The sequence below is a fragment of the Dipodomys spectabilis genome, unplaced genomic scaffold (assembly GCF_019054845.1).
Source record: "Dipodomys spectabilis isolate Male_0828 unplaced genomic scaffold, ASM1905484v1 ptg000600l, whole genome shotgun sequence".
In the NCBI taxonomy this organism is placed as follows: Eukaryota; Metazoa; Chordata; class Mammalia; order Rodentia; family Heteromyidae; genus Dipodomys; species Dipodomys spectabilis.
In genome coordinates, this window is record NW_024871277.1 from 2,861,058 (window position 1) to 2,885,163 (window position 24,106).

Here is a 24,106-nt window from a genome sequence, read left to right on the forward strand (position 1 = left end):
CCTTAGCCCTTGTAACATTTAGGATAGAAAAAGACTTGATGTTTACCTTTGGAGTACGTACAATCTATGGTGGAAGTTGTGCTGCTAATAGCCTTTATTTTTGTGTGATCCATAAAGGCAAATAGTTTTTGGGCAATATTTCTTAGTGTATTAGTGGTGATTGCTAGTCAGATGTTTGAGGGAAGAGACTTGATTTGCAGCTATTGGTTTTAGTTTAAGAAGGATAGAGAGTAGGGTGTATACCATACTTCTTGATTTTTTTTGTTTGTTATATATTTTTATTAGCATATTTTAGTTGTCCAAAGGATTTTATTGTGGTAATTTCAAACATGCATGTAATATATTTTGATCAAATCTACCCCCTCTTTTACTCTTATTCTTCCTTCCCAGTTTTTGAACAGTGTTTCATAGATTTCATTGTTCTATTTTGATTCATGCTGATAAAATACTTTGGTCATATTCATTTCCCGTTTCCCCTTCTTGATGTCTTGAACATACTCCTGAAGCTACATGGGGTTTAGTGATAGCTAGGCTGTGGTTTTGTTTATGATAGATTAAACAGGTGTCAGTGCTGTTTAAAGTAAAGCAAGCAAACCAAAATTTTATTTTATGACATGATTACAGGTTACTTAGAGGAGGCTCAGATTTGTGAGCACCCCTGAGTACTTCTTTGTCTTTAAAGCATAAATCACCTTGTAATCTTACTAAAATGCAGATTTTGGCCTGAGATTCTGAATCTCTTAGGTGATCTTTTCTGTTTTTTTTTTTAACCTGGTTCATGGGCCAAACATTCAATAGTCAAGGAATGGAGTATTCTCATCTCTCTCTCTCTCTCTCTCTCTCTCTCTCTCTCTCTCTCACACACACACACACACACACACACACATGCAACCATCTACAATTATGGAAAAGACGTTTTAAATGTGTGTATTAATTTAAAAGAATCAAGTGATGATCCAGGTGTGGCACATATCTGTAATCCTATCACTCAAGAGACTAAAAGGTTTGAGTTCAAGGCCAGTCTGGGCTACATAGCAGGTTCCAAGCCAGCATAGGTGATGTAGCATAACTCTGTCTCTAGAAAACAAAGGCAACCAAACAAATGATGGCCTGTTTTTGGAGTAGAATATTAAACTTCATTTTACCCTAACAGAGATTTTGATTAGCTTTGAAAAAAATAAAATATTGGTCAGTCACTTTTGTTCACTTGCCAGAATCAAAAAGACAGTAGCTGAACACGAGTGGCTCACACTTGTAAGCTACATGGGAAGCTGAGATCTGAGGATCATGATTTGAAGCCAGCCCAAGCAGAAAAGTCTAGGAAAGCTCAAGAGACTCTTACTTCTAACTACCAAAAAGCCAGAAATGGAGCTGTAGCCGAAGTGTAGAGTGCTAGCCTTGTGCATAAAACTTAGTGACAGTACCCAGGATGAGTTCAAGCCCAAGGACTGGAGTGCGCACACGCATGCACACACACACACACACGTGTGCACACACACACACACAAGGCAGTGATTTGGATGATCTTCCTATTAATAGGAAGATTTTACAAAGTTTTACAAAGTTTGAAAAATGAAAGCTGGAGTTGGAATCTAATTACACACACACACACACACACACACAACACAAACACACACACATATGTGAGATACAGATAGATAGATATGACAAGAGCCCCACTTTGCTGCCTTTGTTTCCCAGTCTAGCTGAGAATTCCTGCCTCTTGTCTCGGCCAACACGTCCTGGAGTCTAGTTCTTTTGTTTGTGCAGTTTGTGCACTGGGGTTTGAACTCAGGACTCCTGCTTGTTGGGCAGGTGTTGTGCAACTTGAGCCATACCTCCCTGCCCAACCATGTTTCGCTCTTGCTGGTGCTAGTCCAAGACCCCAGTCCTCCTGCTGCTTCCTCCCACATGATTAGGACTAGGGGTGTTTGCACACTTAGCCTGATTTTTGAGGGTGCTAGAATCATGCTAAGTTTGCCCCGGTCTGGTCTCCGGCCGTGACCGCCCCCCTCCCTGTCCTCCCTCTGGGGGTCTCACGCCAGCGACTCCCCTGCGGCATCCTCTTCAGCAGCTCAGCTCTTTAAGTAGCACATGTTGACTGGGCCAGCAGGCGTGTCCCTCTGACCTGCCCTCTCCCTGGAAGACGGGTCCTAGATCCTGACGTCCTGTCTGTGTCAGCTGCTAGGCCACGGGCCAGGGCATGGTCTTGCCACAAGTCCCTCTCACATCCGCGGCACGCCACGTCTGCCAGCCACCTGCCCCGGCCGTCCGCAATGCCCTGAGTCCTGGCTTCGGGGGTCTCGTGCATCATTTGGGACTCCTACTCTGGCCACTGTCACTGGGGGACTGTGATCATAGTGCTGGAGGATGGGGACCCAGCAAATCTGGGTACGGCCAGCAGCCTGGGAACAGGTGTTTAGGAACCCCAGACCCAACGGGTTTCCCTCTTCCTCCTTTACTATATCCCTTATTGCCTCCACCATGAACTCTTAGAAAAACCCAACCTAGCTGGGCACCAGTGGCTCATGCCTGTAATCCTAGCTACCTGGGAGGCTGAGATCTGAGGATCCAGTCTGGGCAGGAAAGTCCTGGGACTTGAGCTCAAGTCCCAGAAACTGTCCTTGAGCTTCTTTTGCTCAAGGCTAGCATTCTGGCACTTGATCCACAGGACCACTTCTGGCTTTTTCTGTTTATGCAGTACTGAGGACTTGAACCCAGGGCTTCATGCATGCTAGGCAAGCACTCTACCACTAAGCCACATTCCCAGCCCTCCATGAGATCCTTATCTCCTGTTAACCATCAAAAAGTTGGTAGTAGAGCTGTGGCTCAAGTGCTAGAGTGCCAACCTTGAGTGAAAAAGCTAATGCCCAGGCCCTGAGTTTAAGGCCCAGTACCAGTACACACAGACACACAGACACACACAGACACACAGACACACACACCCCAAGCAGACAAGTACTGCCAGCTTATGAATGCAATGAATTGTGAGCCCCTCATCAGGACTGTGAAGAATCTTTGCTTACTTCCTGCCCTCTGCCCTTGTACGTATCCCATACTCCTGCTCTGTTTCCTTTCCAAAATAAAGGTTTTTAGTTCTTTTCAAATATCTATACATTTGGGTCTTTCAGATGTTTTTGTTTCTGAATCCCTTGTCATTCTGCTAAGAGGATTTTTGTAAGTTTCTCTAATTCTGCCCTCTGAGAAAAGACCTTTCTGCAGCATGTCTGTTGGGCAGAGGTTTCTTCTTTGAGAGGAAGTTCAAGTGTCCCCTCTACCATGGGACAGCTCTGCCCAAACTCCGGTAGCACAGCGATTGGGTTTTGAAGTCTGTCTCTTCTGACAGATAATGAGCTTTGTGAGGTCAGGAACCAAGCTGTCACGTGACCCAAACCACTTCGCTGTGAAGGCATCTAGTTGTCAGGCTTCAATGACATCTAAAGATACAAGTCACAAGAGGACCGAATGTGTTAGTAGATGTTCAAGGAAATGCCATTTCAGGTGGACCATTCTTCCTACCTTCCCATTTTTCATAAAGATACAATAGTCACACAATTATTAAAACTATTATGTGACTTCTTCAGATAGATAAAATTACACCACTGCTGTCCAAATTAGTATTTGTAAACAGATGGGTCCAACTTGCTCTGAGTTTCATAAAACAATGCAACTCTTCTCAGTGGGAGCTATTTCCTAAGAAAAGATAATCCATCAGGATCAAGGAGGGTGAACTGAAGCCAGAGGCTGGCCGGGGGTGACACCTGTAATCCTGGCACTCAGGACCAGAGGTGGGAGGATCTGACCCAGCCTGGATTATATACTGAGATTACCTCAAAAAAAGAGAAGGGAGTATTAGTAATTAGTCTGACTAATTCTCATTATTAACTTTTTACTTTGGACCTTGATGTGCTATACTGTTTGGCTTTAGGATTATTTAAATTTAATTAAAACAAGGATAAGAAACATTACCAAAGGAGAACACAGAGGGAAAGATCCAGTGCTTAGAAATGTTCAGAATTTAGATGAAGATGAAATTTACTTTCTTGTAACTTTTTCTCATTGGTTCTAATTCTGTCCTTTGAAAATAAAGAGTAAATCTGATATTTCATGATTTCTCTCAGTCTTTGATGAGTCCTGTCTCTTATCCAGGATGGACATTTACACACACACACACACACACACACACACACACACACACACACACACGTGTGTCTTCATGAAGTGTCTTCATTTCCAAAGCATTTACAATCCTAGACCAAGCCTTCAAGTCATGGCACCTGAGAAATTACAAGACATGGCTGGCTTGAGTATGTCTTGTCCTGCTACTAAGGGAACTTTTCTAGGTCTCTCATTTACTTTTTCTCTTAAAAGACCAGTTTTTTGCACCTGTATTTAGAAAAATAAATGGAGAGGAAATTTCTCCCTTAAAATAACTGAATGAATGAATGCTGCTAAAATAGCTGTGGCATCCACAAGACACAAGACGCCTAAGAAGGTCATTTGATAAGATAATGGGATCATTCCTTTTATCTTTTTTATAATCTTTATTATTTTATATAACTTTAAAATGATCATTAATAGTTGTATAAATGAGTTTCAGTGTAAAGGGATTATTCCTAAAGCTGAAATGTGCAATTCTAGTAAAGGCCTACATGACAACATGAAAGGCTTAGAACTATTAATAAATGGGCTCAAGTGCAAAATCGTTGAGACCTTACAGTGCAGTAAGCATAATATGAAGTACAGATGTAGGACAATTCAAAAAACAAATTGACAACAGTTTAATCTGTGTTATTTTTGATCTTCCCAGAAAAACTTTCTGAGAATTCCCAAACATTACAGAAACACGTTTGGATCTTGACACACTTTGATGAGAGTCTGACTTCATTGATGACAGACAGGATAGAATTTCATTTGGTGTCCAGATAAATTTGTGATATGGAATTCCACCTATAAGAGTTTAGCATTAGGACACTGACAGTACGTTAAGATTTATCTTTGATATTTCCATTGTATGTCTTCAATTGGATATGGACACATGCAACTCAGTTTATTTAACTTTAAAATATTTATATTGAAATATTTGCAGCCAGGCACTGGTGATGTATGTCTATAATTCTAGCTACTCAGGAAGTTAAGAGATGTATGACTGAGTTTCAGATCCAGCCTGGCCAGAAAAGTCTGAGACTCCACCTCTAATTAACTAGCAAAAAGCATGGTTAGAAGGTGTGGTTCAGGTAGTAGAGTGTCAACCATGAGCAAGTAAGCTGAAAGACTGCATAGTCCTGAGTTAAAGTCCTGGTACCAGAACAAAATTCATATTAATGAAAATATGGGGAATTTATCATCTTAATGCATTCAAAGGCTATATAAGTACATAAAATTTTGCAGCTCATGATGTTCCTTTACTGTTTTAGTCCCCCAACAATCATGTTCAGGTCTTGGGGAGCTTGTTAGTAATTGTGTTTGTCCAAATTCTCATGTGGGACTGTTGTTTGTTGCATTCATTTCTTCCTTTTTAGTGGCAAAGAAGACATAGCAGATATAGGCTATTTGAATCACATCAGAAGCTGTAAGGGCACAAGTAAATACAGAAACACACACACAGTTTGTGGAGTCACACTTAGGGGCATGGAGAAGTTCCGTGCCAGTTGCCTGGGTGGGCATTGTTCCTCTGTGGTGTAGGTGTCAGTCTGGCTGCACCCCATGCACCCCGGTGATGCCAGCGGCCTCTGACTCATAAGAGCTCATCTGACTCTCAAGAACTGGAAGGGCTGCTCTGAGCAGGGTGGCCTTCTACTGCTGGAAAGCAGGGATTTGCGCAGTGGTTGCTGAGTGGATGTAGGGCTTGCATTGCTGGGGAAAAGGGAAGCAATAGAGTGAGCAAGGCCATACGTGACAGGATGCCTTAGTGAGTGAGCACCTGCGCCTCATTCTGAGACATGGGTGTTGGTGACGGGAGGCTGAAGTGCCTGCACTTTTGCAGGGAAGAGCGGCTGGCACTGAAGAAGCCAGATGGTTAGCAACTAGGCTGCTAGATTTGACCAAAGGGAAATAGTGAACATCATTCTCTACTGCTAGTAGATGTGCAGGCACCTTGGTAGGCCTTGCAAGACCACACCCCTGAAATAAGACCATTCCCCTTTCTACCCTCCCCACCCTCCCCGAATATAAGACCATGCCCCTGCAATCTGGAACATAGCTCCAGAAATGGGGAGGTCTAGGGCCGTGTGATGAGCACTGGGATGGAACCGGACAGGAAAGGGGCTCAAAGTGCAAAACTGGTTTCCTGACCAAGCCAAGTTCCTCTGTCTAGTTTCCTTCAACTTCAACCCACTCTTCCTCCTAATTATTATTTGAAATACAAAATATGCCTTTCAGAAGGTGATAGGCTATGAGACTGTTGATTTTTTTTTTAAAATTTGTGCCAATACTGGGACTTGAACTCAGGGTCAGGACACTGACCCTCAACTATTTTGCTCAAGACTGGCAATCTACCACTTGAGCCACAGTGCCACTTCAGGTCTTTTGGTGGTTAGTTGGAGATCAGAGTCTTCCTGGGCTGGCTTCACACTGGCAGCCCTCAGATCTCAGCCTCCTGATGAGTTTGGGTTATAGGCGTGAGACTCTGGTGCCTGGCTGAGATGATTGAACTTCTTACTGCTTAGGGTGGTCCAGGGATGGTGACAAAGGATCCAGTTGAAGCTTCCCAGAAAATGCACACTCTTGTGCCCCCCGCCTCCCAGGGGCTTCTGTACAGCAGCAGGGCTGTGCTAGATAGAATTCAGCCAGTCTGCCCATCCATAGACTCACATCCTTTCTGATACCTCTATTTCCTCCATCTTTGCCTTTACTCTTCTGTTGGCTGCCCTTCGCTATTTATATTGAGAGACCATCAGCCTCTCATTCAGGTCTCTCTCTGCTCTGATAGGCCTCTCTAAATGTCCTTATTGAACGAGAGAATATTACAGTCATGATAAAACCAGAGCAGGCAGGGCAGGGTGGTACATGGCCGCAATTTCCACTCCTTGGAAGCTGAGGCAGCGGGGATGATGAGGTCACACATTCAAGGCCAGTCTGGACTACAGTGGGAGAGCCTCAGCTCAGAACAAACTTTTAAAAATATTCTTTAAAAATTCTTAATTTCTGGCAAGATTATGAACCAGCCTGCCTTGCCTGACTTCTTTCCCTCCCACCCTCCCTTCCTAATTCTTCCCTCCCTCCCCCTCTCCTTCCTCCTTCCCTTCCCCCCTTCTCCTCTCCTCCCTCCCCTCCTCCTTCCCTCCCTTCCTTCCTTTTCTTCTTTCTTTTCTTTTCTTTAATTCTCTTTTCTTTTCTCCTACTTTCTGCTCAAACCTTTCTTTGCGGGTAGGATTCGTCCATGTGACCAGGAATGAGAAACCATCCATAACGAGAGAGACCAGACGAACTCACCTTCCTTCCTTTCTTACAGAGATGACCCCACTCACAGTGCTTTTCCTCTGCTTCACAGTGTGTACTTTAGTGGAGAAGACACAACAGATTAGAACAAAGCTTTAGTCTTTAGGAGTTTATCTAAATCAGTGAAGGCCCTTTGACTCAGGAAGATACAGTCATAGGAGAATAATTAACAAGGAAGGATAACATGTCATTAAACCGTAAGCAGTCACTGAGAAAACCGGGGTGGCTCGGATCCAAGTCAGCGCTCCATCCTCATCATGTCCTATTGTGTTTTCACTTTGGAATGTGTTTGATTCAACCAATCGAACAATGATCTCCAAGAATAATACATCTGGCCTTGAACTTGTGATCCTCCTGCTTGAGTCAGAAGGATCTCAGCTTTTTAACGAGTTTCATTGAAACTTCCTGATTTGGGAGATTAATTAGGTGTGTCTTAATGGTTTGTGTTTTATTTTCCATCACCTCATTTTTTCAGTGCTAGAGTTAGAACCAGGGCCTCGCATGGTAGGCAAGCATTCCACCACCGAGGTACTCTCCTAGCCACACCTACATTAGTATGTTTTAAATAAGATATTTTAGTGCTAAGTTTTTTAACCCAGAACCATTTTGCATATGCATAGTTTTAGTCAACAAGACAGTTTAAATAGGGCTTTCTTGTCATCGGCAATTACCTTAATTCATTTGAATATTCATTTGAATATTATAGATACCCAGGATCATGTGGTTAATCATATTTGCACACATGTAAGTTTTAAGCACACAAATTGACTATGTGTGGGAGAGTAAATAGATGCATGTACTCAGTGGAAAAGTAAAATCTTGAATCTTATTACCATTGAGTTGAATTGTAGGGAACACTTCTGTCCCTCAGTAGAACTGCATTTTTATTTTCATTATTTCTTCTATCTTATTGCTAACTGGCATTAGAGATAAATGCAATTTCCAGTATGCACTTGACATACTGACCAGTTTCCCATGTAACAGTGGGTTGCCTTAAAATATGTATTTTCAGTCTACAACATCATTTTTCTCTTTCTCTTCCCCCATTCTCTCCTTTCCTCCCTCTTTTCCAACTTCCTTCTTTCTCTCCCTCCCTCCCTCCCTCCCTCCCTCCCTCCCTCCCTCCCTCCCTTCTCTTATGCTAGGGTTTGCCCCACTGATACTCTACCACTTAAGCCATGCCCTCAGCCCAGCCTTTTGCAGGTTAGTTGATGGAATTTCATGGATTTCTCTACCCAGTCTGGCTTTGAACCATAATCCTCCAGGTCTCAGCCTCCTGAGTAGTTTAGGATTACAGGCATAAGCCATCAGTACCCAGTCTCATGAACTTTTCATCTCAAGAGTATCTGCTGTGTTTTTTTTTTTTTTTTGTTGGTCGTGGGGCTTGAACTCTGGGCCTGGGCGCTGTCCCTCAGCTCTTCAGCTCAAGGCGAGCGCTCTACCACTTGAGCTACAGCGCCACTTCCGGTTTTCTGGTGGTTTATTGGAGATAGGAGTCTCACGGTCTTTCCTGCCCGGGCTGGCTTTGAACCGCGATCCTCAGATCTCAGCCTCCTGAGTAGCTAGGATTACAGGCGTGAGCCACCAGCGCCCGGCCTCTGCTGTGTTTTTAAGAGCCCTTTAGTTCTTGTGTTAATTTTTCAAGTTCTCTATAAAACACAACTTACAACATGAGCACCCACAACAATTTTCAAAAGCAACTTGTGGGACTCAATGTTGTGTCTTTGGTTTTTATGTCACTGGAGCTTGTATGTGGTGGAAGTAGGAACTTAAGTGAACACACTCTTCCTTTCTCCAAGCTTGGTTTTGTAACACACGTGTTGCTGAGTGAAGTGCTGTGTCTCCTTCCCTGCAGATAAACGAGTGGAAGACTGGCCTCTGATGCAGTCCCCCTGGCCCACGCTGAGCATAAGTACTCTCTACCTCCTGTTCGTGTGGCTGGGTCCAAAGTGGATGAAGGACAGGGAGCCATTTCAGATGCGCTTTGTGCTCATCGTCTATAATTTCGGGATGGTTTTACTTAACCTCTTCATCTTCAGAGAGGTAAGTCTATGAAGGTCACCGTGTGACACTTCTCCAGGGTTACTGCTGAACTGTATTGCAGTCTTGGATCCCAAGATAACTGTTAGCTACATATGAACCATCTCAGGTTGTTAGAAGTAAAGTTGAGACATTTTTATCTTGGTGGTTGGTCCAGTGCTTACTAAGCAGCCAAACACCTGCAGAGCAAGTGTGAGGTCCTGAGTTCAAACCTCATTACCACCATAAAATTTTTTTTAAAGCAATTACTTACTTAAAATCCTTATTTAGTCTCAGGCTTGGATAACAGATTTAAATATAAAGAAGTAAATACCAATTTCAGGTTTAATCTTCTTAGGTACTTTTGCTGTATTTTATGGGGAACTCAAACTAGTTAACTGTCATCCATGTCTTCTTTTATGGTTTTTTTTTTGTTGTTGTTTGTTTAATACTGGGGGGAGGCCCAGGACCCCAGGGCAAAGCAAGTTCTCTACTATAGGCCAACCCTACACATCCCAAAGGAGCCCTCTTGTCATTGTTACTAGCTGTCCTGCTTTTTTGGATGCTAGCAAATTGCCCAAGTATAAAGGAAATCTAAAGGCTAGTTTGGCACAGCCTTTTTTTCAGTGCTGAATTTTGAACTTAGGATCTTGAGTTTACTTGGCAGTACTCTTTTTTTTTTTTTTGTCGTGGGGTTGAACTCTGGGCGTGGGTGCTGTCCCTGCACTCTTCAGCTCAAAGCAAGCGCTCTACCGCTTGAGCCACAGCACCACTTCGGTTTTCTGGTGGTTTATTGGAGATAAGAGTTTCACGGACTTCCTGCCTGGGCTGGCTTTGAACCGTGATCCTCAGATCTCAGCCTCCTGAGTAGCTAGGATTACAGGCATGGAGCACCGGCACCCAGCTTGACAGTACTCTTGTTTTTTGTGACTGAATTGAATCTCAAGGTTTGAATGATCAAGGTTTCTTCGAACCTTGATCTTCTGGATCTCAGCTTCCTGAATAGCCAGGATTATAGGTGTGAGCCATTGGTGCACCTTGTAGAGCCATTTCTGCTATAAGAGTCTACAGAAGCTAGGTGTGATGGCACATGCCTGTAATCCCAGCATTTGGGAGACAGAGGCAGGAGAGTCAGGAGTTTGAGACCACTCTGGGTTATGGAGTGCCAATTAGTTTACCCAGTTTGGATACCTTTGTTAGCTATGACTATTCTGGTAGAGACTAGATGTGAATTAAGGTAGGAAAACTCTTGGATCTACATCATGGCTATGGAAAGTTCGCTTAGCATTATGAAGTGGGTGCAGATAATGTCTTGCTCCAAAGATTACATTTGATTTTTAGTATATATTGCAATTTTAGAACAGAGTTGACATACCATAACAGTTAGAAATTCCAGCGCATTAAATGTTTCAAGGGTGAGGTAGAGCTCAGGGGAGAGCCCCTGCCTAGCAGGTGGAGGGAGGCCTGGGTGTGACCCACAGCCTGACAAGAAAGGAAAAAAAATCAAAATAAAATCAAAAAAATCAAAAAAAAATCAAAAAAAATAAAAAAAAAATCAAAAATCAATGGATGTGAAAACTTTTGAAAGAGGATATTACTTTAAAAATAATTTGAGAAGTTGCTTTATCAAGTTGAAGGTATTTAACACTGTAGCTAATAAAACTTTGAATATTCTTCTTTTCTTGCAGTTGTTCATGGGATCATATAATGCAGGCTACAGCTATATTTGCCAGACTGTAGACTATTCCAATAATGTTAATGAAGTCAGAGTAAGTATGCTAAAATACTGTTCATATCTTAATAATTAAAAATTTTATTATAAAGATAATGTACAGAAGGTACAGTTATGTAAGTCATTTGGACAATGTCACCCCTTCCCTCGCTCCAGTAACTATTTTAATTACAAGGGTAAAAATTATACTTCAATATGATTTTAGAATTATGCTGAGTTGTTTGGAGTCAATAAAATTCTAGCTATCCCTCTTTCTCTTGATCCTTTTTTCTTTGTCCTCAATCTCTCAATCTTTCTGTCTCTGTCTGTCTCTTTTAAAACCTGTTTTCATACCACCAGTATGTTTTTTTATTTGGCAGTGTGAGTAAATATGTAGTACTTTACATGTGTTATGTAAAAATATTATTTTTGACTTTTTTGGGGGGGGTCTGGTTGTAGGGCCTGAACTCTGGGCTTGGGCGCTGTCCCTCATCTCTTCAGCCCATAGCACCACTTCCGGCTTTATTTTTTTTCTGCTTTTGTGGTGCTGAGGAATCGAACCCAGGGCCTCATGCATGCAAGGCAAGCGCTCTACCACTGAGCCACCTTCCCAGCCTCTTATTTTTGACTTTTTGTTGTTTGGAGTCAAGGATAGAAAAATCAGAAAGAGAATTTAACTCATTTGGTAAGAAAAATCTGAGGAAAACATGTTATAAACCAGATGATATTTAGGAAATTAAACAGTAGTTTGTATAGGTAAACTTGGTCTTTATTAAATTTGTAGAAAAATTACTAGTAACATGTTTTATAATGTTTAGTAATGTGTTTTAAGTTACCATGAAATATAAGTGGAAGAAACAATAAATCATTTTAATTAGTATTTAGTGAACTGCTGTGTATTGCTTCATATTAGGTGGGCACCAGTGGCTTATGCCGGTAATCCAGGCTGAGATCTGAGGATCCCTGTTTGAGACAGCTTGGGCAGACAAATTTGAGAGATTCTTTTTTTTTTTGTTTTGGGTCCGGTGTGGGGCCTGAACTCTGGGCCTGGGTGCTGACCCTCAGCTCTTCAGCTCAAGGCTAACTTGAGGCATAGCACCACTTCCGGCTTTTTTCTTTTTGCTTATGTGGTGCTGAGGAATCAAACCCAGGGCCTCTAGCATGCAAGGCGAGCGCTCCACCACTGAGCCACCTTCCCAGCCCCAAATTTGAGAGATTCTTATCTTCAGTTTGCAACCAAAGTCCAGAAGTAAGGCTTTGGCTCCAGCACCAGCATTTTGAGAAAAGCTGAGGGACAATACCTAGATCTTGAAGTCAAGCCCAGTACCAGCGCAAACAACATCAAACAAACAAAAACAAAGCAGAAACAAACATAATGTAATTCGAAAACTAGGAGAACCATTTATTATTATAAATGAACTGTGGCTAGCTTACAGGCACAAGTGGAGGAAAAAATAAGACATTGTCTCTATCCTAGAATTTTCTATGCCAAAATGGTTTCATTTATTTTAAAAGTATTAACATCATAATGAATATTAAGTATAGCATCCATGCTCGGAAACTATTTAAAGCCTATTTTCAACCTATTATTATTAATATTATTATTATTTGTTGGTTGTGGGGCTTGAACTCTGAGCCTGGGCACTGTTCCTCAGCTCTTCAGCTCAAGGCTAGGCTCTGTTCACTTGAGCCATAGCGCCACTTCTGGTTTTCTGGTGGTTTATTGGAGATAAAATCTCATGGCCTTTCCTGCCCAGGCTGCCTTTGAACCTCGATCCTCAAATCTCAGCCTTTTGAGTAGTGAGGATTACAGGTGTGAGCCACTGGTGCCTAGCTCAACCTATTATTGTCAGGAAATGACAATCAATAAACACAAGACTTTGGTCTTTCTCCTTACTTCCTCTCTATGCTTTAAAATTGTAATTTTGGGGAATACTTGTTGGATTTTATGGATTGTAGAGTTGCTTGATTCCAGGTTTGAAAATAAAGCCAGTTATGATCTTTAAATTGAAACAGGCCCAAGGTCCATCCCATTCCCCAACATCAATACAAAAAATAAAATTGTCATTTTGATCTAAACAGCAACCCCCCCCCCCCAAAAAAAAAAAAAAACATACAACAAAACTCATGGCATCACTAGATGGAGCTATAAAGTGAGGAAGGATGTTTTTCAACTCTGATACATCTATACCTGTCTGTGAGTGAATCTGTCACACCCCTAACACACAAAGGTGTATAAATGGATAGCAGTTAATATGCCAACCTGGTGGTTATTTTTACATATGATGTGTATGAAAATACCTCCTTTTTAAAGAAGTAACTTTCAGTTACTGTTAAAATAAGATCACTCATCCCATCTACTTATCTTGACCGCCTCTTCGGAGGTCACCTCCTGCAGATCCCTCCTCTCAGAGTGTAATATAATCTTTCTGCACCATCTGGTGTCTTAATTAGAGCCCAGGAAAAGAAAAGACTTACTCCCTGTAAGCAGGATTATATTAATGACCTAGGGAATATTTGTTTTGTGTATCTGTCTGATCATTTTAAAGACTTTTAAAACTATTTGCTACAAACTGCCACAATAGGACCCATAGGCAGACATTAGTTAGAGACCAATTACTTTATCTGAAGTTTGGTAGGGGTTATGTACCCATGCATGCTTGAAATGTCTTTAAAAAGTAGACATTTACATTTCTCTGCCAGATTGGAAAGCAGAGCAGCATTATTGTATTTGTAAGTGTGCATCCACCTGTGTAATCTGCAAACCTTCTCTAGTTTATTGGTACTGCAGAGATAGTGTGGAATTCTCTTTCATAATAGATGCCTCGGCTTCAAACCTACTCATGCCAAAAAAAAAAAAAAAAGATGTGACATCCGTACACTTGGCTGTATAATGTATCTTAGACTTACTAACTCTGGGGATAAGCCACAATAATACAATGTTTGGAGCTTATAACATCCTTTCCATCTTTTTTACAGATAGCCGCTGCCTTGTGGTGGTACTTTGTGTCTAAAGGAGTGGAGTATTTGGACACAGTGTTTTTTATCCTGAGGAAGAAAAACAACCAAGTTTCTTTCCTCCATGTGTATCATCACTGTACCATGTTCACACTGTGGTGGATTGGAATTAAGTGGGTTGCAGGGGGACAAGGTAAGGAATGCATCTGTGCGTATCAGATTATGCAAAAGGTTGGGTCAAAGCTGGGCACCAGTGGCTCATGCCTGTAATCCCAGCTACTCAGAAGGCTGAGATCTGAGGTTCTGGGCTCAGAGCCAGCCCAGGCAGGAAAGTGCACACACACACACACACACACACACACGCACACACACACACACACACACACACACACACAGAGGAAACACGTGGAGTTTACTTGGCCTAGCCTTGAGCTTGCTTTCATAGTAAGAGGTTGGAGTTTGTGTAGTGTTTTGTTGAACTTGGTTGACTATTGAAAATTTTGTAGTGACTCATTCATGTTCAGTTCTTTAAAAAATTTGTTTTTGGAGAAAGAAAAGCTTCACTTAAAAAAAATTGGTTAAGCTGGGCACTGGTGGCTCACACCTGTAATCCTAGCTACTCAGGAGGCTGAGATCTGAGGATCACGGTTCAAAGCCAGCTCAGGCAGGAAAGTTTGTGAGACTCTTATCTCCAATAAACCACTAGAAAGCCAGAAGTGGCGTTGTGGCTCAAGCGGTAGAGCGCTCGCCTTGAGATGAAGAGCACAGGGACAGCACCCAAGCCCAGAGTTCAAGCCCTACAACTGGGCAAAAAAAAAAAAATCCGTTAAAACCTCTTAACTACTAAAAATTTACCCAGAAATGCACATAACCACAATAGTTTTGATGCAAAGGACACCCACATGCAAACTTGCAGTACAAAGCTTCTTCCAAGTTCTTTCCTGGAGCTGCCTGGGCTGCAGCAGTACCTGCGGTCCGGAAATGAAGCTGTGTGTGATGCCATCCATGCTAAAGTGGTTGCGGTCTGGCCAGCACAGGCCTGCAGTCTTCTCATGCCTGGAGGTCAAGTATGGCTTACATTGATCCTCCTCGGGTGAGGACTTGGGTTTGAGTTGTCCTGGGAAACGGGTTTCTGTTGATTTGTGGCACTTGATGACATAGGCAGTTCATACTTAGGAATTATTATCAGAGGCTTGGTACAAGATCATACAGTTACAGTCAAACTGAACGTAAAAGACATTTGTAAGTCTGGACTGACCCTTGTATCACTCCATGTCAAGCTTCCTGATTACCTCTATACTTGGATTTGATGAATATTCTGAACAGAATACTATTGATTTTGACTAACTGGAATATCTCTGTAGATAGGCATATACTAAATAGAGCATTCAGAGCGTGCACTGCCATTATATTCAAAGCTATGGGAACCCAAGAAATGAGTAGCATTTTGTCATTGGTATGCATATTTACACATCTAACAGCAGTAACAAAGCATTTACAAATCTACTTAAACACTTAGATGTACTATAAGCTATTCAAGCTAGTATCGGGGGTTGAACTCAGGGCTTTGGCAATGAGTGTGTAAGGCCGGGGTGTTCAGCTTTTTACTATACCCCTTGAGCCACAGTTCCAGTTTTGGCTTTCTGGTGGTTAATTGGAGATGAGTCTCATGGATTTTTCTTCCTGGGCTGACGTTGAATCTCCATCCTTAGATCTCAGTCTTCTGAGTAGCTAAGATTACAGGAACGAGCCATTGGTGCCTGGCTTTGTACTATAACTTTTGTCCTGAACAATATTAGAAGCAGAAGTCATATAGGCAGTATTTTTATGTTAAAGCAAACTTCAGCTTACTGACATACTTCACTTGGAATTTACCATTTTGAAAGCTCTTTGCACTTGAAAAATATACCTTGCTTTCTTTTTTTTTCTTTTGGTTCTGGTCCTGGGGCTTAAACTCGAGGCCTGGGTACTGTCCCTGAGCTTTGCTGCTCAAGGCTGGCTCTTTGCCACTCTCAGCTTTTTTGGTGATTAATTAGAGCTAAGAGTCTCCCAGACTTTCTAGCCTAGGCTGACTTTGAACTGCAGTCCTCAGATTTCAGTCTTCTGATTATCAGCTAAGATGACAGGCATAAGCCATTGTTGCCTGGCCAAACAATATACACGTTTAATTTTTAGGGTAGAAAACTCAACTCTAAACTTTAAAAAAGATCCAGTTTAATTTGAGAGGATGGGTTTTCATCCATACTCAAGATTAAATGTTAGAAAATAAAGTGAAATTCCTTTATGTTTTACTTAGTATCTCATGACCTACTAACGTTTTCTATGTTTTGGAATTTTCCCTTGTTTCTCTGCAGCATTTTTTGGGGCCCAGATGAACTCCTTCATCCATGTGATCATGTACTCCTATTACGGACTCACGGCCTTTGGCCCTTGGATCCAGAAGTACTTGTGGTGGAAGCGGTACCTCACCATGCTGCAGCTCGTGAGTTCACAGCTCCTTCTCCTTTCACCCATGCAGCTGTCTACAGTGCCAGATGCTTTATGAATCATAAGACTGGACAGTTTTTCATCATAAAATGTATCCTCAGGCTACTGTAGCATTTCCTATACGTGGCTTTATTGGCCATGGTAACCTGATTAAAAAAACTAGACCCAGCACTTTCCTGTTAAGAGACACAGTCATTAAAAATACCTCTAGCAGCTGATGGCTCAAACCTGTAATCCTCAAACACTATCATTGAAAAATATATATATATATATTTTTTTTTTGCCGGTACTGAGGTTTGAACCCGAGCAGGGTTCTCTCAATTAGCTTTTTCATTCAAGGCTGGCACTCTACTATAGGAGCCACACCTCCACTTCAGGCTTTCTGGTGGCTGATAAGAAAAGTTTCATGGGCTGGGAAGGTGGCTCAGTGGTAGAGTACTTGCCTTGCATGCCTGAGGCCCTGGGTTCGATTCCTCAGCACCACATAAGCAAAAAGAAAAAAAAGCCGGAAGTGGCACTGTGGCTCAAGTGGTAGAGCACTAGCCTTGAGCTGAAGAGCTGAGGGTCAGCACCCAGGCCCAGAGTTCAGGCCCCACGACCAGACCCCCCCCCCCCCCCCCAAAAAAAAAAAAAAGAAAAGTTTCATGAACTTTCCTGCCTGAGCTGGTTTGGAACCATAATCTTCATCTCACCCTCCTGAGTAGCTAGGATTACAGATGTAAACCACCAGCTTAAATAATTTTTTTAACTTAAAATTTGCCTCTTTCTTCATCTTGTCCTTGCTTAAATTTTCTGGGTTTTACTCCCTTTTTCAGTCCCATAAACTTGGAATGTAACATTGAGAAGAAGCATTTAATAAAGAAAGTATTAGGGCCAGACAATACCTTTTCACTCTCTGCACTGTGTTCAAATGCTGTGTTCAGATCAGACACTTTTAGCAGACAGACTAGACAGACTTTTGGTGTCTTCTGACAGCATCAGAGCGCCATTCAGAGCTCCGCTCTGGCTAGTCATTAATCTCCAAGCTTTAGAGTTTATTATAATTTGCATTAATCATAGTGTACACAGTTTTTTTTATTGTGAAAATACTGTACAGAGGGGTTACAATTACATGGGCAAGATAATGAGTACATTTCTTATCAAGCATTGTAGCCTCCTCCTTTGTTTCCCCTTCCCATCCCTTCCCATCCTCCCCCTTCCTGTACCCAAACCTTCCCCCCCCAAAGTTGTAAAGTTCGTTTTCGACATAACGACTTGTAGTGTACACAGTTTTATCAGTGGAATCACATGTGGAAATATCCACATCTACCTTAATGTTGCTGACACCTGCCTAACCAAACAGGAAGCACAGCTTTCAGGGGTGGGTCTCAGGAGTCACTTCTGTCATGAACTGTCAGGAAGCTTCCTCCAGGCTTGTAGCAGCTGTTTACACAGCATGTGTCATTCCTTTCCCTCATCTGTTAGTAGTGCAGGCATCGGAGGGCTGACCGCTCCCCTGGCTCCTCGTGAGTTACACCCTGCACATACCCTTTGCCCCAGTGCAGGTGCCCAGCACCATTGTGAAACCAGAAGTTCTGAACATTTGGAATTTTGCCATGGGAATTGTAAAAGCTGCTCCATACAAATTTCTTGCATATGTAGAATAAATTATTTTAATAATATTCAATATAACATTAAGATTTGATAATGAGAAAGAAGCCATAATGGCCTGTTCCAAATTCGATGTTGAATTTGTCTAAGCCAGAAGTTCTCAGAACAGTTGATACTTATAAATACCATAGACTTTGCTATTATTATTATTATTATTATTTTTACTAGTGCTGGTACTGGAGCTTAAACTCAGGGCTTGAACTCTCATGTGGCCTTTAAAATCTCAAGGCTGGTACTTTGCCACTTGAGCCACACCTCTACTTCTGGCTTTTTGCTGGTTAATTGGTAATAAGAATCTCATGGGCTTTACTGCGTATAGGCAGGTCTCAGCCTCCTGAGTAGTCAGGATTACAAGTGAGCCACCAAGTGCCTGGCTGCAGATTTTGCCATTCTTAATATCAGAAACCACTGACTTACTGCTACTTTAGAATTTAGAGTCTTATTTTGAGCATCTCAGTTTTGGGATTTTCTCTTTTTAAGAACTCTTAAAATTGAAAACTCTGTTTTTATCCTTATTTTCAAATCCCAGTGAATTGTAGGCAGAATATTAGTTTTTAAAAACTGTTCATTTAAATTAAAATTCTCCTGTGTACTTTCTGTATGAAACAAGAAATGAATCTTTTTGGTGAGTTTGGTTTTTGAAAGTGTATGTACTTGCTTGTTGACAGTTTGGTAGGAAAAAAATCAGTCTCAAATATAGGAGGAAGACCTTTAGTATGACTGCTTTTCTTTTCCAAGCCATTGATTTTCTCTCATTAGAATAGCAATTTTCAACAGATATTTAGAGAGTCCAAATTGGTGCCAGGTCCAGCAGTGAGCAGGACAAAGGCTTGCCTTCTGGAGTTCTAGTCTAATGGAAAGACGGCCAGTGAAGAATCCCAAAAGACAACTTGAGAGAATTAGAATTCTGCTATAGCACTCAACGAACCCCGACCTGTCTGTGGCTTGGGGACTGGCATACACATTGGTTTATTGGGAAGCCCTTGCTAGGCCGATGGCATTCGAGTTGTGACCTGAATGAGATACAACCAAGAAAGCATTAAGCTTTTCAAACATATGCCCATAAATGGGGCCCGTGATAGTCTGTAGAAGGTTCTGGTGCTATGTTACCTGTGGGATGAAGGCTGTTAATCCAGTCCTGTTGCTTTTGTCTCCCAGGTCCAGTTCCATGTGACCATTGGACACACGGCGCTGTCTCTGTACACTGACTGCCCCTTTCCCAAGTGGATGCACTGGGCCCTCATCGCCTATGCCATCAGCTTCATATTCCTCTTCCTCAACTTCTACGTGCGGACATACAATGAGCCTAAGCAAGCCAAACATGGGAAAGTAGCCACGAATGGTATTGCAGCCAATGGTGTGAGCAAAGCAGAAAAACAGCTAGTGTTAGAAAATGGCAAAAGCCAGAGAAATGGAAAGGCAAAAGGAGAGTAAATTGAACGGGGCCTTAACTGTGCTTAGCAGTGAGAAAACGCCTATGTCACATACAATTTCAGGGACATCAGAAGAAGAGGGGTTGGGGTGGGGAGAAAAGGCAAATGTGCTCTGTGTACTAGAAACCTTTAGACTGAGTAAAGTATTCCATACAATACCCAGATGTTTTATTTATAAAGTTTTTATTTTAGACCTTTTTTTTTATTAGCCTTGATCTTATCCATACCAAAGCAGTCTTATTGTGGCTTTGGATGTTCCCGTCACTCACGTCCACTCGTCGGATGGGTGAAGGTCTCATGTGTCTCACAGTCACTCATCCTTCAGTCTGGATTTTTAGATGATCACAGAAACACAACCTTTATGAATTTTTTTTATTTTAGTTAACTTCCCAATGGTACTTACTAATTAAAATCAATTACCTTCCATTTTCTTGCCCAAAGATGGAAATGTGTATGGCGACATTTGAATTTGTGCATTTGAATTTGTTTCTTGTCCATGATGTTCAGCTCTCTCCACCTCTGTAGTTAGAAGATACCCTTTTGGTCGTAATTAAATTTTTTAAAATCTGCTGATCTCTGTAGAATCTTAGAGGCTTGATGATGATGGTGTTGGTGAAAAAATACGAAAGACCAGGAAGATCCCTTCCTAGTGACCTGCAGGTCACCAGATGCGTGGCACAAATCATTGTGGGAAACATTTTTTTTTCTTTTTGATGAAAAGGCAGCCTTTGAATAGTCATATCATTAGCAAAAATCTATTATGAAAGTTAAGATTATTGTCTGATTGAAACATGAAACAACTCATATCTTACTAGTGACATCATAAAATAGTTACATTCATGTACAGTTAGAAATCTGAGAGCATGTTGATTTTTATCAGGCTTTCCTTGTTTTGATTTGCGGCTGTTATTGATTTTTCATATGTGGAAATATACCTACCTCTTCTGTTGGAAAGAACATTTAAAATGAAATAAATTTTAATTTAAAAATATCAAGGAGTCTTCTAATGTAAATTTTAACTTTCGTTTTAACTTACAATTCCTTGGAGAAATATATACATATATATATATATGTGTGTGTCTATATATGTATATATGTATAGCTTTACAAATAGCATACACCCAACATTTTTTTTGTCAATCTTTATCTGTGCTGTCAGTATATTTAATTTGGGAGTGATACTTCCCATGTGACTAAGTTGCAACGTCTTATTTATTAATGAGATATGAAGTGTAAACCTATCTTCTTGGTGCAATTGTCTTGACTCCTTGGTGCTAATGATTGTTCACTTCAGTGCTGGATGTTACAAAGTATTTATTGTTAAAAGAAAAGATGAAAAAACTGAGAGCAGTCTGATCAAGTTAAATTTTCTGTTTGCAAGTGAAATATTTCACGTAGTAAGAATGAGCAACTGGAAGTAAAGTAGAAAAGAACTGACTAACACCAATTTGTTCCTTAGGAGACGATGTCACAGGGATCTTTATGGAAAGAGAAAAATGTGACAAAAATAGCATGAATATTTCTAAGTATCTCAACAAACATGTAAAACCTGCATGGGTAAGATGTATGCTATTTGTACAAACTCTTTGACGCTATTTTGTAAAGCTATAAAATATTTATTGTGCATTAACATGACATACTTTCCCCTGCAAGGCATGTAGTCATGAAAATTACCTAAAAGTTGGAGCACAGATGATAAGTTTGTAAGATTCCATACCCGCGTCTCACTCCCAGTGTGTAATGACTAGAGATTTGTAATTCTTTACGAACATTCTGTATTAGTTGAAAAGCTTCTTTCCCAGCACTTGATTTCAGCATAATAAATATACTACTGATGTAGGAAACATGACATTTTTCTTAGTCAGTTTATTATGTAAATTGCTTGCTAGATACTTATTTATAAACTAACCTTAATTCTTTTCTGCTGCTTATGTAAAAAGAAATGTAACTAGATCTTGAGGGAACTACAGGTTGTTTTTGTACTGATCCTGGGGCTTGAACTCAGGGCTTGGATGCTACCTTTTTTGCTCAAGGCTAGTATTTTTACCACTTGAGCCACAGCTGTACTTCCAGCTTTTTGGTGGTTAATTGGAGATAAGACTCTCATGGATTTTCCTGCGTGGGCTGGCTTTGAACTGCAGTCCTCAGATCTCAACCTCCTGAGTAGCTAGGATTACATGTGTGAGCCACTGGTGCCCGGCCAGTTTTTATTTTGATGGTAGCATATTTACTTCAAAAGTTAGTTGTCTTTGCATTCAGACATAAAACATATTTAAAATTTTTCTTACACACACAGGTTGCTCTTATGGTCTCAAATCATTCGGCCCTTACTATAAATTTTGTAATACTTTTGTTGGAATTAAAAAATATCTTTAAATAATCTTACACACTTATGTGTACAGTGTGTCTTGATTAGTGACCCCTCTTCCATTGTTCTTCCACTTCTCTCCCTACCCATGCCCTCAAGTTTCCTACTTGCGTTCTCAAGCACAAAAGTTAGGTACTCGACTGTCCTTCTCTTCATTGCCCCACCCCAACCCCACCCCCTGACCCCACAGGTTCCTAGTATTCATTTTGTTAAACTGCCCTTGATTATTCAAAGATGTACACAAACCATATGCCATGATCTGATCCTGTATGTATACATTTGACCCTGTATATGTTTAATATGATGATGTTTTAGGTCTAACTTCATTATACGGGAGAAAACATGGCTCTCTGTTGCTCTGAGCCTGTGATTAACTTCGCTCAACCTTTTTAGTGGTACTGGGGCATCACGTCAGAGTCATATACTTCCTAGGCAGGCGCTCTGTCCCTGAGTTAGGCCTCTAGCCCTGTAAGTTTCCTTATTAACTATGACTTTGATAAACTATGATGGCTATGGTACTTTCTAATAGCTTTCATAAATGCTCTGTTTCAAGCATAAGCCACAGGAATTGTTCCTAAAAACTCAATAAGTCATATTCCCTCTTTGGCAAAACTTTGCCACCTAAATACTACAATACACTTCTCAAATAGAAAATGGAAAAGTTTTGATATATTAGACAAGAAATACATGAACCTTCAAGTGTGTTTCCTCATGGAGTCAGGTATTAATAGCTTTTTCTTTTGTTACTCTTCACTCTTTTTAAGAGACATTGAAGAGTTTCAGTTTTACCATGATTCCGTCTTGTCTGTTTCTGTTTCTTTTGTACCAGTCCTGGGGCTTATCCTCAGAGCCGGAGTACTGTCCCTTAGCTTTCTCACTCAAGGCTGGCATTCTGTCATTTGGGCCACAGCTCCATTTCTAGCCTTTTTGGTGGTTAATTGGAAATAAGTGTCTCACAGTCTTTCCCACGCAGGCTGGCTTTGAACTGTGATCCTAAGATCTCAGCCACCTGAGTAGCTAGGATTACAGGTGTGAGCTACCAGTGCCTAGTGATTCATTCTCTTTGATTCCACATTCTAGACATTCAAAAGTATTTTAATACGGATTATGAGGTTCACATTTGAAAGCATGGGATCTGTACGTGTCTTCTTGGGGTTATGACTTTGTTCCTTTGTGGCTGAGGGCTGTTACTTACCCAGGAAGAAAGCCAGGACTACCTCAAAATGATTTCTGATAGCTCATAGAGAATTTAATGAGACACCTTGAAGACGCTGAGTGATTTTCAAGTGTAATCTCCAAGGATCAGGGGGAAAGGACATAGAAACAGGACCCCCCCTCCACCCCTACCTTTTTAACCTCAGCTCTCCACATTCTTCTGGGAGGGGGGGGTTCATGTCACAGCAGAGTTAATAGGTGCCTTCCTTCATGAGGCAGGACCCCGCAGTGACCTCAGCCTGCGGGCAGAGAGGTGGTGTCTGCAGCAAGGCCTACAAGGGAGTTGGGCAGTAATTCGTTAATAGTGGAGGGGCCCATGGTTCATTCCTGGGGTGCTCAGCGGATAAGGGTGACCATCTGAGAAGGGAGAAAAGGGGAAACACATTTATTTCTTAGTTCAAAACAGTGCAAATCGTGTGTTGGGGGTAAGTGTACTAGTATAAATGACAAAGGGAATGTGTGTGTGTGTGTGTGTGTGTGAGATATGGTGTGTGTAATGTGAGCAGGGCCTGGAACTTGAACTCTGGGCCTGGGCACTGTCCCTGAGCTTTTTGGTAAGGCTAGAGCTCTAGCACTTAAGCCACAACTCTACTTCTGCCTTTTTGTTGTTGGTTGTGGGGCTTGAATCTGGGCCTGGGCACTGTCCCTGAGCTCTTTTTGCTCAGGGTTAGCACTCTACTACTTTGAGCCACAGCACTACTTCTGGTTTTCTGGTGGTTCATTGGAAAGAAGAGTCTCATGGACTTCTCTGCCTGGGCTTAGGCAGGCATCACACTGAGGTCCTCAGATCCCAGCCTCCTGAGTAGGATTATAGGGTGAGCCACT

The 24,106-nt window shown here is 41.5% G+C and overlaps 1 protein-coding gene across 1 annotated transcript in view; it reads left to right on the plus strand.

The window, feature by feature from the left end:
* Elovl4 (ELOVL fatty acid elongase 4) overlaps window positions 1-21,547 on the plus strand; it is a 31,760-nt gene extending 10,213 nt beyond the window's left edge. Inside the window, exons 2-6 of the mRNA XM_042671121.1 lie at window positions 9,296-9,483; window positions 11,148-11,228; window positions 14,150-14,321; window positions 16,483-16,610; window positions 19,424-21,547. Of these exons, the coding sequence (XP_042527055.1) occupies window positions 9,296-9,483; window positions 11,148-11,228; window positions 14,150-14,321; window positions 16,483-16,610; window positions 19,424-19,699 (845 nt within the window). The 3' untranslated portion in view covers window positions 19,700-21,547. The remainder of the gene's footprint in view (window positions 1-9,295; window positions 9,484-11,147; window positions 11,229-14,149; window positions 14,322-16,482; window positions 16,611-19,423) is intronic.
* Window positions 21,548-24,106: the final 2,559 nt, after the last annotated feature.